General features: G+C 43.8%; 1 protein-coding gene across 1 annotated transcript; it reads right to left on the reverse strand.

Moving 5' to 3' along the window:
* Positions 1-1,475: 1,475 nt before the first annotated feature.
* DHCR7 (7-dehydrocholesterol reductase) lies at positions 1,476-11,307 on the reverse strand. The gene is made up of 8 exons (XM_065636172.1): positions 11,219-11,307; positions 7,454-7,557; positions 6,565-6,787; positions 5,739-5,829; positions 4,873-5,086; positions 4,369-4,573; positions 3,290-3,421; positions 1,476-2,741 (listed from the first exon to the last, which is right to left on the reverse strand). Exons 2-8 carry the CDS (start codon positions 7,549-7,551, stop codon positions 2,277-2,279), a joined length of 1,428 nt encoding a protein of 475 aa, XP_065492244.1. The 5' UTR covers positions 7,552-7,557; positions 11,219-11,307; the 3' UTR covers positions 1,476-2,276.
* Positions 11,308-15,796: the final 4,489 nt, after the last annotated feature.

Consider the following 15,796-nt stretch of genomic DNA (forward strand, 5'->3'; position numbering starts at 1 on the left):
TCACAATACTGCCCTTTCGCTTCAGATTTCCCCAGTTTTATTTTTTAAATGCCGATTTTTCAATTGGTCTTAATTGAGCAATTTCTCCTATTAATCATCCAGGATTTCTTAGTGAAAAGAAGGGAGTGTACTGTGCCCTGCAAGGCTACCATGATTAAAGTCCAGATTATCTCGCAATATTTAAATAGCCTTGGCATTAACAGCAAACTGTCAGCACAATTTCCAAGGCTGTATAAGAAAAGGGTGTACATATGGGGCCTTAGGGAAGCTGAGAGAAGAAAATATCCAATTACTCCAGCAGATGCAGGGGCAGCCGAAAGAAACACAGTGACAGGGACTGATGGGGTCCAACGGCCCTGGAAACCTCAGTTTTCCCTTCCTCTGAACTGACTCCTCTCAAATCAACTATTTTATAAGCATTTATAAGCCCTTCCAAACTGGAACTTCAAATGAAATCAGGAGCTGTGATGTTCAGGTCTTACACAAACTCTTATTCCGCTGTATTAATTATTCAAAACGCTAATGATCCTTAAAGCAACACACGAGCTGTAGGACACTGACCTATGTGATAAAGATCAGCACGGAACTGTGTCACACAGAAAGATTGAACTGTGACCTTCAATAGAACTGAAACTATGAACACTTATATCAAGTTCAGTACTGCCAGTTGCATCATCAATTCACTGTGCTTAAATATGCAGATTTTAAGCAATATCTGGCAATATAAAGACATTATGAAGTTTGTTACCAGACAACCTAACAGAGAGCTCATTATTCCATGTGGATGCTTTGGGGTTTAAGAGTGGAAATTGTCAGATATGGCTACTCTCAGTCCCATGAGAAGAGTTATTAACGACACTATAATGTACTGAAATTGTCATCTGCAAAATGGTTATAAAACAGTTACCGGGTCTACAGATAGTGCTGGTGCTATGGTTAGAAGAACTTTCACTAAAAAGGCATCTCTACACATGCTCGCACATCCACAGCTCGGGAACAAAGACAAACTACAGGCCGTGTTCGTTTTCCAGGTTTGGAGAGACTTTTTTTCTCCTGCCAAAGCCATCCTTTCAGGGAGTACGGCAGCAAAACCAAAACAGATACTCACCAACACACCTCATTCAAATCTGCCATGAAGATCAGTGCTTTCAGCAGCTCCTACAAGAAACAAATTTGCACAGTCATCTACTTCCTGTAAAAACTAACTGTAATTTATGTGTAAAAAGAAAAAAAAAAAAGTCTTTTAGTTTGAACATAACTACCAAGCTTGTTACAAGATGCATGGTTAATACTGTGATCTTTCTTTCTTTTTATTTGTTTCTCCTTTATGCATTCTTGGAGCAGCTCTTGGAATTATGCACTTTGAAGAGTTCCTTTTGAACCTGGTAACTTTGAAATGTAACTATGTAACAAGAAAAGAAATAGCTGAAAGGAAAATTAACAGTATTTTTTACTTGTCTTGAAACCAGGCATTTATTTATTAAATTGTAACAAACATGATGTTATACAAACGATAGAGAGTGAAGTTTTCTATCCACACTAAAGAAATCAATGTATGCTCAGTACCTTTACAAACCAAGTTTGGTTTTGCTATCAAAATAATACTCAGTCATGCACCACATTCTCAGGTGCTGTAAACTAATGTAACTTTTGACCTATAGCAATCTCTACCAGCTTTCACAAATACTTATATTACATTGTAACAATCTTCCCATGCAGCAGTTTAGGATCAGGTTCCCCAGTTCAGTATTTCCCCAATTAACCTCTCAAAAAGCAACAAACAATAAAAACTCCTTTGAGGAGTTACTGACTGTAGGTTATGACTTTCACAAGCAACCACATCATACAAGTTATTTCATAAAGAGATCACATAATTATTTTCCTTCTGTGAGTCACTGGAAACTTGTTCTAGAACCCTGCTACTCTGAAGGGCGAGGCTTCCTCCCAGCTTTGGGAGATTTCGGGAGTCTCAATTCATGCAAGTTTTCTTCAATTCCAAGTTAATTTTGAGAGGGGAAAAAAAAAAAAGAAAAAAGTTCCAGGTAAAAGAGTCTTCTAAAAAACCAGGCCATTTCAGCGTCTCATTTAATTTACTTTAAATACAGTCTGCCTACATGTTCCTTCAGTACAGCAAGAGTTATTGTTCTGCTACCTTTTCTCCTTCAGAGCAGTAAAAATGTCCTTCACAAAGTGTTTTCGTTAGTTTAACTGTGCGGATAAATGCTTCGAATCTCAACAAATTTTCTTTTTTCTTTCCCCCGGATTCCATGTTTGCTTTAAAATATTCCCGGTATGAGGCGGTAAGGCACGGCAGCGGTGTAGCGCTTCCAGTCCTTCCCGTATTTGCTGAAACAACGGTGTTCATCCCTAATGCAGCGGTGGGTCAGCAGAATAGTCATATAAACGATGTAGAAATAAGGCAAGATGTGGTCAAACCCACAAGTCAAGCAATAGGCCAGAGAGCCCATCAAATCTCCCGTGTAGTTAAAATGTCGCGCCCACCCCCAGAATCCCGAGGTCATCAGTTTGCTGTAGTGCTTGGTCCCATCCACGGACATGTAGGAACACTCGATATATTCTGGTTTCTTCCCCCAGATCTTGCAGTTGCCATTGGTACGACGGAATAGGTCCTTCTGGTGGTTGGTCACCCTGAAGATGTAATAGCCGATCAAACCCAACATACAGATCCCTATGGCATTAGCTGTGCCCAGCTGGACAGGGTGGTAAACCAGATACAAACCCTGGGGGGCAAAAAACAAGAGACAATCAGTGATTTACTTTAAATACACGCTCAGGATGCCAGACTAACTCATTGACCTACGGTGACCCAGAAAGAAAAGGAAAATCCACCCTACCATTAAAAACATGGAAAATTTTCAGAAAACTCTGCATCCCACGTTTTCTTTCTCTGTCTCTCACCAAAATCACACTTTGTAGGTGGAACAAGAGAGAAATTGCAAGGATGCACACAAACCAGGACAGAAGGAAAAAAACAACCAACCAACCCACCACCCACCAAAAACCAAACTCTCAACATGCAGGAATACAAAAAGGCACTGAAAGGATTTATAAAAATATACAGATGCAATAGACAGTGACAGAAAAGGGCACAAAAGGAGGAGAGGAGAGGAACAGATGTCAATTCCATGCAGGGACAGTAAGACTTCCTAATGTAAATTGTTACAAAGGATGTTATAATGGTTACTCAACATTCAAACTGTCTAGGAACAATTTAGGATACAAATCAAACTGCTGGGGAGAATGTTTCTGGACAGTTTTACATTTTTACCTGCAAAGTATAGAGGTAAGGCAACCAAACACAGTCTCCCCAGCCCAAATACCAGCCAAAATGATCGTGGCAGATATCGATGGTTTTCAAATACCAGGCTTCATTCCAGAAGAAGTCCAAAACATAAATACCCTGAAACAGAATAGTTTCACATTAACAACATACAACTGTCACCAGTCATCCCGTTTAACAGCATCAGCCTAATCTTGCTGTGCTATCCTGTGATATGACCTCAAAACTGACTTGTGCTTTTATTTTAACACCTCAAAAAAGGGTATTAAAAGCAACATATCACACAAAAATACTGCATCTATACAGATAAAGCAAATAAGTAATGCAAAGCGATATTAACGAAGATAACTAAGGCAAGTGTGCCACTGCAAGGACACGTGCTTAGGGATTAGAGTTGTGTTTGACCATCCCTGTCTCCAGCTTAAAGAGTCACATACTTACAGAGAGGGAGAACAGACCTTCTGTGGAGTGGGCCCCCATTTACACATAGCAATGAATAAATCCAAACTATTATCTGTACTTATTACTTTGCGGTTTCTTCAGCAGAAAGCATGGCACCTGACTGGCTGTTTTTAGGTGTAGAGACATCTGTAGTTCTGCACGTCTCGCACACACACAAAGTAAACCAACAAAACAACAACGGAAAACAAAAACAAAGAAACAAACACCCAAACCCAAAACAAAGTGCAGTGCTGCCCTCGGAAAGTAACCTGCCCAATCTTGCTCCAGCTACGGCCACGGAATTCATCATTGTTCTCTTTGGATTCAAGATCAGGCTATGCCTGTTTCCAGAACACAGGCTCAGAAAAGTATGTCTTAAATTAAGTTTACACTGAAATCTGCTGGTGCAGACATGACTGTGCCACTGGTGGCACTTGGAATGAATACAGGCGTCCAAAGAAATGAATGCAAGTGTCCAAAGATGCAAGTCCCAGTGCATCATCACTGAATGAGGTTGGTCAGGCCAGGAAAAATTCTGTAAGTTCAATTTCAATGCAAGGAGATTTTTCTACTTTAATACTAGTTTATTTCCAAATCGGATTCTTATTTCTCTCCTCTGAATTTACCTGAAGGACATTGACGAGGAACATGGAGTTGGTTACTTGACCGTACAGCTCCTGTTGTTTAGCAGCATAGGAAAGGTTGATTAGAGTCCAGGCTACAATACCAGGGCGCCCGTTGAAGAACAGCTTGAAATCAAACCACTTTCCTATTCGAGGGTTAAATTCAATCCCCATCATGTAGTCGTAAAAGAAGTTGCCGGTGAATTTGCTAGAAAGCATCAAAAAAATAGAAACGTTCACAGTTATACACAAATACAGGTAATCGCTATTCTGACTACACATTCCAGATGATTTCCCAAGGCACTTGAGGTAATGATAACAAAAATCATAAAACCTTACAACGTTGTGAAAGATAACATGGCATGCGGCATGAAACACATGGTGCTAACAAACCAAAGAACCACAGTCATATATAAAATACATTCTGTCATTATTATTCTTTGCAGCATTCGATTTATATGTCCGATTGCCTAGTATTGTATTGTCTTATTATTAAAAATCACATACCAGTCTGTGGCATTGGTAGGGAAAAAATAGCCTTTAATCATCGCAAACGTGGAAACTATGTAGCCCAGGATATTGGCACACCACAGGAGAGGAATCCAGTTGTCAAAAATGATGGTAGGTGAGAAGAAGTGGAAGTAATAGGCATTTGCAAACCAAAGCACGTGGGTAATGATCCAAGCCTGAAGTCCATTGATTTCATACTTATTCACTACACCTAAAATATGAAGGAAAAATTGCATGTTAGTGACACTGCACTAATATAGCTTTTTATTACTATAGATATGCATACAGTATATAGAAGCTCAATCAAGTACTCATGAAATGACCTCTCACTCCCAATTAAAAATCTTTGGCACTTTCCTGAAAGTTTCATTTGACTCTGCTGTAACCATCAGGCTTTGTTAGGCTGAGTTTTTCCTCGTCATAAAACAGTGAATTTGGCATCTCCCCTAAAACTGACTAAGTTAACAAGTCACCCTTTCTCACACTTAATTCACATCATGCTTTTTGTTCAAGTCTCGTGCGTTAATTTAGCTTCAACAGGTACAACTGCATTGACAAATACTGGCAATAGTCCACTGCTGATTTTAAGTGTCAAAATTATCAATCTGTATTTTTCCCATACCAGTGTGGTATCTGCCATATCAACAGTTTTACTAGCGGCAAGAGATAGAAATTGTAGCATTTATTCTAAAAGACAATGTAGCTTGCTTTCATTTTTGTTTGAAGTAAACATAAGAGGAAGGTGAAAGCACTTATTTCCACATTTCCTCCAGATACATGTGGGTTATTACAGATTGTAAGTACAAAAATACTATAATTTTAGAAGATCGTATGGTGTGCATATATTCTAAGGAAGAACTTACCAGCAGGGGTGATGGCACCTTCTTGGACACCTCCTACATATCCAGGAAGAAATTTATGGCAGAAGTCGGGAACGAACACATACAAAACCACCTAGAAGACACAGAATATATTAATATTAATAGCAAGAACAGACAAGACAAAACTGCAAAAAACACCACCCCTTTCATACACATATTGCATGTTACACATGGCAGTTTCAATTAAGTATTGGATAAGTAAATATGGTGAGATTTAGCTGTTGTGATTTTAGACTAGTAATATGTGCAAGCTATTAAACAATTCTGAACTTGTACTTCACGTGTGGTTGTCAATCTTTTTTGGTAGGGAGGCAGGACAGTTGGTAACTAGATTCAGGTCCTTATCCTTTTATTTTGAACTTCATCTGCATTATAGGTAAGTTGTTTTCCAAAATGGAAAAAAAATGGAGTAGTTTGGTAAGTTTGAAGATATTTTACAAATGTAAGTTATATTTCGGATGTCAATGTTCCTTTACTGTCTGTCTATAGAATATATTACCCCTTCTGCTGTGTTAGTTTATGATATATTTATTGTGTATTTATTTAAAACAAATAGGTATTGTTGTTATATAGTTGGGGCTTTTTTCCCACATCAAGGAATATGTCAGACAAGGAATATTTGTGTATATTCCCTCCATATTTATTTTTCAAGTTCATAAGCTTTGTTTGGATTCCAAAAAGCCGTGGCAAGTAAGAAACACCAAAGAGTAAATGCGAGCGTGACATTCCATTATCCTTCCTGTAAAAGGATTAATTGAACAGCTGTTTTAAAACCCAGCCACTATATCAAGATAACTCAATAATGTACCTGGAAGGCGACCCACAGGGTATAGATGCCAGCAGCCCTATAGGTCAGCGCAGGAGTCTTGTTCCAGATGTCAGACAGATGTTTCTTTCCCGTGAGCAAGTCAACGAGTGGATCGATCAGAGAGCACTGGTACTGGTCGCAGGACATTATGAAGTAATACACAATAAGGGGCGCAAACACGAGCAGGAAAATGATGCTTGCCAAGGAAAACCAGTCCACCTCCCTGTAATCCAAATACAGCTTTCTTTAATCCCCTCCAAAAAGCAGATTATTATTGCAGCCTTCATGGTTTTGATGGCAATCATGGGTATAACTGGTAGAGTGTTCAGTTGGAAGTGGTAACGATCACAAGAATATTATGCAAAATTTGGAAACACAGAAAAGATGGACCCTGGACAGCCAGAAGCTGAACTTATTCTACCACACGGTGTCTGTGGTAAGCAGCCACATAAACACCCACAGCTGTTTCCAGCTGCAATACAATGCTAATATTTGCACAACTCTTTGAGAACAGAGAGATGAGTCATAAATCTTGCTACAGTAGGAGATGTCACCTGGCAATACCACTGATGGATGCCTGTTTGTTAAAATCTCAGGCAATATTTTGTTCAGCCCTTGAAGGAACTACAAATTTTACCGACTTTCATTATTTGTTCTCCTTTTTTTGCAAGGAGGACTGTGTTTTAACCCAAGCCATCTGGCAAGCTCTCCAAAGAACTCTTCTTTGGCATCTGCTACTACAGCTCATTATCCATAAGCTTTCAACAGAAGGGTAATGTAATAATCTCTTACTCATAGAGTGATGTTTAAAAGGAAAGTAGTATCTATAAGAGTAAGTATGAACCAACTTGAAACACAATGACTAATTAGGATCATCAGCTTCTCTCACCATGCTCTTCCCCACTGGACTTGAGATGTTTGAGAACCATTTTGGGTGCTTTTGTGGTTTCTTTCTCCAGGGGTTTTTTTCTCCTGATGGGCTGCCATGATGTCCTGTAGGAAAGAAAATACTCATGGTATTACTCCAGCTGGTTCGCAGTAATTCTTATGGCTCTACAGAAGAGAAACACAAATAAAAGTTATTTAAAACTATTATATAGCCTTCTGATTACAAGAAATTTGGGGGAGGAGGGTAGGAAGGAAGGAAATCTTTCCCAATTCCTTATAATCTTATATTCCGCAAAACATAACCAAACACTGAGGTCAAAGTAGTCCATTAAACTTCTTGCTAACTGGATATAATATATGGCTTAATACTTATATGTGAGATGCAAAGGGAAAAAAATGTTTTCTGTTTCGCCGTGTTCTTATAAATCCCTGAAAATAAACTTCTGTAACTGATTGCCTGCCTTAATTAGATAAATCACTACTGTTGTAACATTACATGTACTGGACCTTGGCAAATTATGCACTTTTCCCTGGGCCTCTTGCTCCATGTACATTAGTGACACCAGAGAAAACAAGATGACAGTTTATAATCCCATATAAATCAGAAATTAGTGGGAACAGAGAATAACTTACTAGGCAACAAATTTTTCTCTCTGTGGGACATGCATTGTAGGTTTTGTATGGGAATGTAGCGCAAGACTGGCGAGGAGGTTAGTTCAATGTAAATACGCTCAAGTGATTTGCACCTGTCTGTAGAAAAAGCACATACGTCACACTAATTGTTTTACTGACCTTGTGTGCTTGGTGAGTAGAACCTCTGTGTTAGATAACACAGGCCTGGGAGAAACTCCAGGCACCTTATCACCATGTCTGAGATTCCTGCTTTGTTGTGAGCAAGAGCGGGAGGCTGCACCTGCCTGAAGCCTTGAAATACAGGCGAGCTCAGCAGGCGCAGCGATCTTCCAGCAGGGCTGAACTTACCAGCGCCTGCGTCCCTCCTGTGTCACCTCTGCCTGGGAGCTCGGGTGCGACTTCGGAGATCCCCCAGTAGAGAGGTAACTAAAATAACACTTGCTCTTTGCCATGCATTCGTGGCCTCTGGCTCTTCTTGCGACATGCCTGTGTATGTGTACACAGCTTTCTTTTGCTTTGCTTAAATACTTTCGTTAAAGATCATCATCTCATAATCTGAACATCTGGTAATCCTCCATTCAAAAAAATGGTGGTTTTCCTGAACTTTATCTCGTGGGAAGATACAGACTCTAAAACACACGGAGTGTTGTAGTTTGCCATTCAGGGGTAATTTGCTAACACGTGTTAGTTTTGTACCTTTTCAGGCTTTGCTGTTTTAACTCGAACCAGAAACTAGCAGTTATTTCCACTGAAACACAAACGACAATACAACACACCGTCATGGCCCTGAGGACACTAACAGGCCGCACTCTCACAGCTTAGATTTGAGCCAAATTTGAGCTCAGATTTAAGCCGCGAGCCTACATCTTTCCAGATATCAATACTTTCATGACAAGGTTTCTAAAGCACGTAACGAGCCAACCTCGAGAGGAGGTTATTGGTCACATACAAGAAGAAAGAGGCAGGACAGGAGATCCACTGTATCACAGTTAGAGCGTGGGAGCTTACTCCAGTTATTTGCCTGACAACAGTAATGCAAATTCTTACAAAGAACAGTTACAATACTAGTAAGAATTTTGCCAAGATAGAAAGGCTCTTATTCAGGAATCATCAGAATTGGAAATATTTAGGTCAAATGAATCCTTTGACGTCATTTAGTCCGACCTCACTGGCCCCTGCTCAGAGTAAGGCCAACTTAGAACAGGTTGCTGAGAGCCTTGCCCAGTTGAATTTTGAATATTTCCAAGGATTCCAAACGATTTGTCAATCCTGCTGAGAAAGCGGGCCTCTTTTTAAAAGAGATCCAGAAAATAGATCCTAGGTTGAGAATTTTCATGGTGCTCAGTTTCGTTTCAGGCTCTTAAGTAGCCAAACAGCCCAGCTGCTTTGCAGAGCTCAGCGTACTGGATTTGAAAACTTTGCTCAGTCTACTGAGCACTCGTGCAAAGACGCTGGCTGCACCCGCCGTTTTGTGCAAGACCTAGTTTGTGCACACACCTAGTTTATCATTAATCCTACCAGACACTGCAGAAAATCCCAATTGCTAAAACTGGGAACTGGCTAGATGAGAAAGGCTGGCATTCAACAGGTCTTCTCCTCCTGGAGAAGAGAAGCTGAGAGGGCATCTCATCAATGTTCATAAATATCTCAAGAGTGGGTGTCAAGAGGATGGACCAGACTCTTTTCAGTGGTGCCCAACGATAGGACGAGGGGTGACAGTAGCAGACTGAAGCACAGGAGGTTCCATCTGAATATGAGAAGAAACTTCTTTACTTTGAGGTGCCAGAGCCCTGGAACAGGCTGCCCAGAGAGGTTGTGGAGTCTCCTTCTCTGAGACATTCAAAACCTGCATGGACACGATCCTGTGTGATCTACTCTGGGTGAACCTGCTTTAGCAGGTGGGTTGGACTGGATGATCTCCAGAGGTCCCTTCCAACCCCAACCAGACTGTATAAGGGGTCCATGCTTCCACTCTATTTAAAGACCAACAATCACCACCAAGTTTTGCCTTTCAACAAAGCAACTTAAACAAGTGCCTGCTTAGGAATATTCCCCTAAACATACACTCCAGTCTGACAGACAGCTATGCTGGCAGTAACAGCCTCTCACGTTCAGAACTATTCCCAAGTCACTTAACACATGTTAATATTTCTGGATCAAGACTCCCACTGAAGTAACTCCTATTGGTAACTATTTCAATTTCTGTAAATGCAAGCTTCCTGTTACCCCGCTACACACACCCCAAATATTGCTTTTCTAAACTCAGCTTTTAAACAAGAGCCTGCAACAAAATTCACAGTTCAAGTATCACCTGCACAGAGAACTCCAGAGGTACACTGTTCCTCCGAGTCCAAACATCAGGGTTTAATGGTAAATAGAACACTGGAACAGGCTGCCCAGGGGGTTGTGCAGTCTACTTGTCTGGAGACATTCAAACCTGCCTTTAGACGTTCAAAACCCGCCTGGATACGTTCCTGTGTAACCTCATCTGGGTGTTCCTGCTCCGGCGGGGAGGTTGGACTGGATGAGCTTGTGAGGTCCCTTCTAATCCTTAACATTCTGTGATTCTGTGATACCGCTCAGCCTGCGACAAAGGCATAATCATACCAGCCACACAGTTCACTTGGAAGCTCTCCAGACCTGCTGCCTAAGCCATATATCTGACATCGAGCTCACAGAGCGAAGTTCACACAAAGCCCTGTCAAGGATTAATTACACGTGCTCGGTGCTTTTCATCGGCACGCTCTGGACTTACCGAGGGGAATCTGTGATCAAATTGATGTATGGCATAAACCCCCACACTTTTAGATTTTTGGCCTATAAAAACACGGCAGAGTCACGTTCGCGAATATGTATTTTAAGTGAAAATACCGCGCTAACGTGCAACATTCGGCAGAGCCTCGTGTTTCGCACGGGAGGAGCAGAGCAGCAGGTCGGGCCGCTCATCCCGCACACGGGTACCTTGGCGAGCATTACCGGGGGGTACCCCACAAATTAGACACAACCTCCGAGCCGCCGGCCCAGCACCACCCGCTCCGCGCCAAGGCCCAACGCGGCCCTCCGGGACAAGCCCGAGCCCCCCGCGCACGGGTAGACTCGCCGGTGCGGGGAACGCTGCCCGCTGCTAACTCACCAGCAGCAGTTCCCCGGTACCGCCCGTCCGGTGCCGCTATTCCCGCTGTTCTCCTGCCACTGAGGCACAGCCCGGCGCCGCCCGCCCGCCGCGCCCCGCCGCGCCCCGCCGGTACCGGCGGTAACACGATGCGATGCGGTGCGACGCTCACCTCAGGGCGGGCCCGCCCCTCGCCGGCGCTCTGGCCAATCAGCACCTCGCCCCGCTTCACTCCGCGCCACCGCATTGGTGGAGCGCACTCAACCCATGGGCTGAGGAGACGGGTGGGCGTGGCCTCGGGCGGGAGCGGGGTCCCTGCGCCGGCCGCGCTCCGAGCGGGGCTGCAGCGCCGGGGGCCGCTCGTCCCCCTGCGGCTCCGCGGGACAAGGGCGGGCAGCGCTCGGTCCGGCAGCCTGTAAAGTCACAGTCAGGGGTGTTTTGCACAGAGGGACTTCAACTGGGAGAGCAAGGTGTAGTTCCCGTGAGAACATCCCCTAGGGCCCGCACGCTACGGGCGGTGGAGGCCCCGGAGGGTTTGATTCAGCCACCGCGCGGGAGAAATCGCTAAAACGAGCAAAGGTTTTGAAAGAAAAGGAACTGACGGCCAAGGAGACAACTTAGTACGGAATAGATTTGTAATCCCACATGTGAGGAGGCTCACGGCAGCCAAATGAGTGCAGGACACGGGACGGCAGCCGGGGTTCCGCAGTCCCGCTGCTGGGGGGTTTGCACCCCAAGAGCTGCTGCGATGATGCTGAAATGCGACAAATGCGCAAAACTTTGGATCCTGCTCCCGCTACCTTCAGCGCTCGCGTTCTGAACTTGTTTTGAGGGACGCCCCTCAAAAGCTGCAGGGCTAAAAAAAAGGGCTAAAGCTGCATTGCCATTGTTGTGAGCTCAGGGGATTCAGGTTAGACATGAGGAAGGAATTTTTTTACCATGAGGGTGGTGAAACACTGGAAGAAATTGCCCAGAGAGGTGGTGGATGCCCCATCCCTGGAGACATCCCAGGCCAGGCTGGATGGGGCTCTGAGTGACCTGAGCTGGTGCAGATGTCCCTGCTCATGGCAGGGGTGGCACTGGGGGAGCTTTGGAGGTCCCTTCCAACCCAAAATATTCTGCGATTCTATGATATGAAACTGCAGAAACCGGCTGTACGGGAATGTAGCGGAAGATTTGGCGAGGAGGTTAGTTAAATGTAAATACGCTCAAATGACTGCACCTGTCATCACACTAATTGTTTTACTGACCTTGTGTGCTTGATGAGTAGGACCTCTGTGTTAGATAACACAGGCCTGGGAGAAACTCCAGGCACCTTATCACCATGTCTGAGATTCCTGCTTTGTTGTGAGCAAGAGCGGGAGGCTGCGCCTGCCTGAAGCCTTGAAATACAGGCGAGCTCAGCAGACGCAGCGATCTTCCAGCAGGGCTGAACTTACCAGCGCCTGCGTCCCTCCTGTGTCACCTCTGCCTGGGAGCTCGGGTGCGACTTCGGAGATCCCCCAGTAGAGAGGTAACTAAAATAACACTTGCTCTTTGCCATGCATTCGTGGCCTCTGGCTCTTCTTGCGATGTGCCTGTGTATGTGTATGCATTTGGCGTTAGTCAGCATTCGCTAGAACCCGCCATGCTGTGGTTTGCAAAAACACGGGGGACAGGGGAGGCCTCGAGGGTGACTCCCCAAATTCCGGGATGGCCCAGTACGGAGCGCTGGCCTCCCGTGGCTGCTCTCCTGTCTGAACTGGCTCTGCCGGAGGCATGGCCTCAGATTAATGATGGGGCAGTGATCACCCCCCCAGGTAATTCAAGCAGCTATGCTAAAGTTTCCATGGAGGGTGGCATCGACTTCTTCTCGCAAATTAGCAGGGAGATTGGGATGGTTATTTGTTACCGGTCTTACAGCTCTTGATTGTGAAGTTGTTGCATTGCAGAGTAAAATAGGAGAATTGGAAAAGGAGGTTGAGATTTTATAGGATGCAAAGGTGATCGCACAAGAAGTAATTACTGTTCAAGCAGAGCGGTGCTATGAGCTGCAAGATAATGTAGACCGGTTGCTAGCGTGTATTGCTGAGGAACAAAGGGAAAAACATGCCAAAAGCGAGTTTTTGTGTTCCCAGGTTTGTGCTCTTACCACAAAACGCTCTTGGAATCCCAAGGAATGGAATGGAAATATTTGGAGTGAATCCTCAGACTCCAATATTGAGTCTGAATTTGATCCTGAGTTAAATGGCAGGGAGGCAGTGGGAGCCCAAGCCCCCATACAAATGATGCGACAGCACGAACAAGGAGATGGGGGGAGCAGATCGCCCGCACTCACTCTCCAAAGGAGTTAACAGCATTTTCAGAGATCTCTCAGCAGGAGAGTGGGGAAGGAACACCGGCACGGATTTTGCCAGCTTGGGATAGTGGAGCTGTGTCTATCCATTTATTAGCAGATGAAAAAGATTTATTAAGCCCTATAGCCAATGATGATCAGATACAACAACGATATGCTCAGCTGCAAACTGTCAGAGGTCCGAACACGCAAGATATTATTGCACCTACACTGTATCAATGTTTGTGTGCAGCAGTTTTAACAACATATGCTGAGCCTGTTGAATCTGTGTTGTCCCGTGGAAATTGGCGCACAATAGAGGAAAGTACTGATTTAGCGCGGCAGATGGGCGTGGCGTATGCATCGATTATGGGATCCGATCCGGACAGGGTAGCAGTGACAAGAAGTATTAAAATGCAACTTTTGAGAGGAGCGCCTGCCTCACTAATACTCGTGATTCTGCCAGCAGTGACAAATGCTACAGGTAATGCAGGCACTCTAGCAAATGTCTTGAGGGGAATTGGGGCTGTAATTTCAAGAGCCTCTGTTTGGGTGGTGGATAATGGAAATCCGAAAAAACTGAAAGGAGTTACAGCACAGGTGATGAGAACACTAATGTGGAATGATTTAGTACAAGCTGGTATCCCACGATCAGAAATAGGCGGGATCATACCATAAGGATTTTTTTGCCGCTTGCAAAAGTTAATGCTTATGCAAAAAAGCCGACCAGCCCTAGCCCCCCCGCCAACACTGCACCCACCCTCCACCCCGCCTGCTACCACAGTGCAAGACCAGTTTGCCTTTACCTGGCAACAAAAGCAATATACTTGCCGAGTATTGTCTCAGAGATACAAACACAGTCCCTCCGTTTGCCACCAAATGGTAGTAGCTGATATAGCACTATGGTCAGGTACCGTTACTGATTGCCATTATATTGATGATCTGTTGATTATGGCAGTGTCACAGTAAGAAACTGAAACAGCTGCTGAATTTTTTAAAGGTGCATTTGCAGGACAAAGGCTGGGCAATTAATCTGATGAAAACACAGGGCCCTAGTGCTACTGTACTATTTTTAGAAATAGTTTGGCATAGGCAGCTTAGAGAAATACCAGATAAGGTACAGCACGCAGTCCAGCAGTTTTCTGTACCAGCTGCAATAAAACAATTACATGCCTTTTTAGGATTTTTACGGTGTTGGAGAACTTTCATCCCTACATCTTCTGTGGAGGAGGATTCCCCTTGTGAAAGGTTAATAGCAGAGCACAATAAAGTTGATTCATTTGAGTCTCAAAACAGTAAGGAAGCAGATAATATGACCTCTGCTGAGCTGCATGTTCAAGCTCTAAGTGTGCATATCGCTTGTGGACATGGATCAGCTTATGCTGCACACGCATGGGACATTGCTCACAATCAAACCCCTTTGCTGTTATATACTTGTAAAACATGCTCACGTCATTGTGCTACTTGTACACAGCTACATTTAAGAGCATGGGGAAAGGTAAAATGGGGTCAGTGGACCTTGAATACCTGTCAGGTTGATTATATTGGCCCCCTACCCCCGTCTAGAGGGTGGCAATATGTATACACTTCTGTGGATACAGTGTCAGGACTAACTACAGGGGAAATGGAATTATTCACACCAATGGATTGTGAAGTGGGACTGCAGCCTATTGATCTAGATGTAAAAATTCATATGACTCCAGAGAATGCTGTATGGTTTTGTACCCTGACTTCTCCTCTTATGTAACATCCTTTGCTAATATCAGATTCTCGAGTTCTTGTATTTCAGGTATCTTCAGTGAACACCTGTGTTTTATCTAGAGGAGACAGCATTGGAACAATGTTATTGGTGTCACAGACTCAACATCCAGCTAAAGTCCAATCTGAAAAAGTGCAGGCCATGACTTTCCAGTCTGTGTGGGCAATTAACCCACACCAGGTTGTTAAACTCAGGGTGATACCAGCTGAAGGAGCTGGAGCAGCAGCATATGTATTACTGGAAGGTGACTGATAGAGGGAACTAACGAACTAACACTTTAAGGGTTAAACACATAATGAGTGCCTAGTTTAGAGCTTTATGTAACCAATTATGTTAAGAAAAACAGAGCCTCATTGAGTGCAAAGAGAAGAAGTTTTACAGCACCCAGCTGTATCCTTGAGGAGACAAGATAACGAAGATTTTCACAAAAGGAGGGAACCAATCTGGTTTCAACCGACTTGGCAGTTTGGGTTCCAGCCAATTCAGCATACTAAGCCGGTAAAAAGTTCACAGTGGCGAAGCTGAA

This window comes from Caloenas nicobarica, chromosome 5 (assembly GCF_036013445.1).
Source record: "Caloenas nicobarica isolate bCalNic1 chromosome 5, bCalNic1.hap1, whole genome shotgun sequence".
Taxonomy (NCBI): domain Eukaryota; kingdom Metazoa; phylum Chordata; class Aves; order Columbiformes; family Columbidae; genus Caloenas; species Caloenas nicobarica.

Bases quoted from the DNA above. Each gene is read 5' to 3' on its own strand.
- DHCR7 (XM_065636172.1), bottom strand. From the start codon at position 7,551: ATGGCAGCCCATCAGGAGAAAAAAACCCCTGGAGAAAGAAACCACAAA. The intron at 5,830-6,564 runs GTACATTATTGA...TGTGTCTTCTAG, and splicing joins CCCTGTGGGTCGCCTTCCAG to GTGGTTTTGTATGTGTTCGT. The intron at 5,087-5,738 runs GTAAGTTCTTCC...TTCATATTTTAG, and splicing joins AGGTGCCATCACCCCTGCTG to GTGTAGTGAATAAGTATGAA.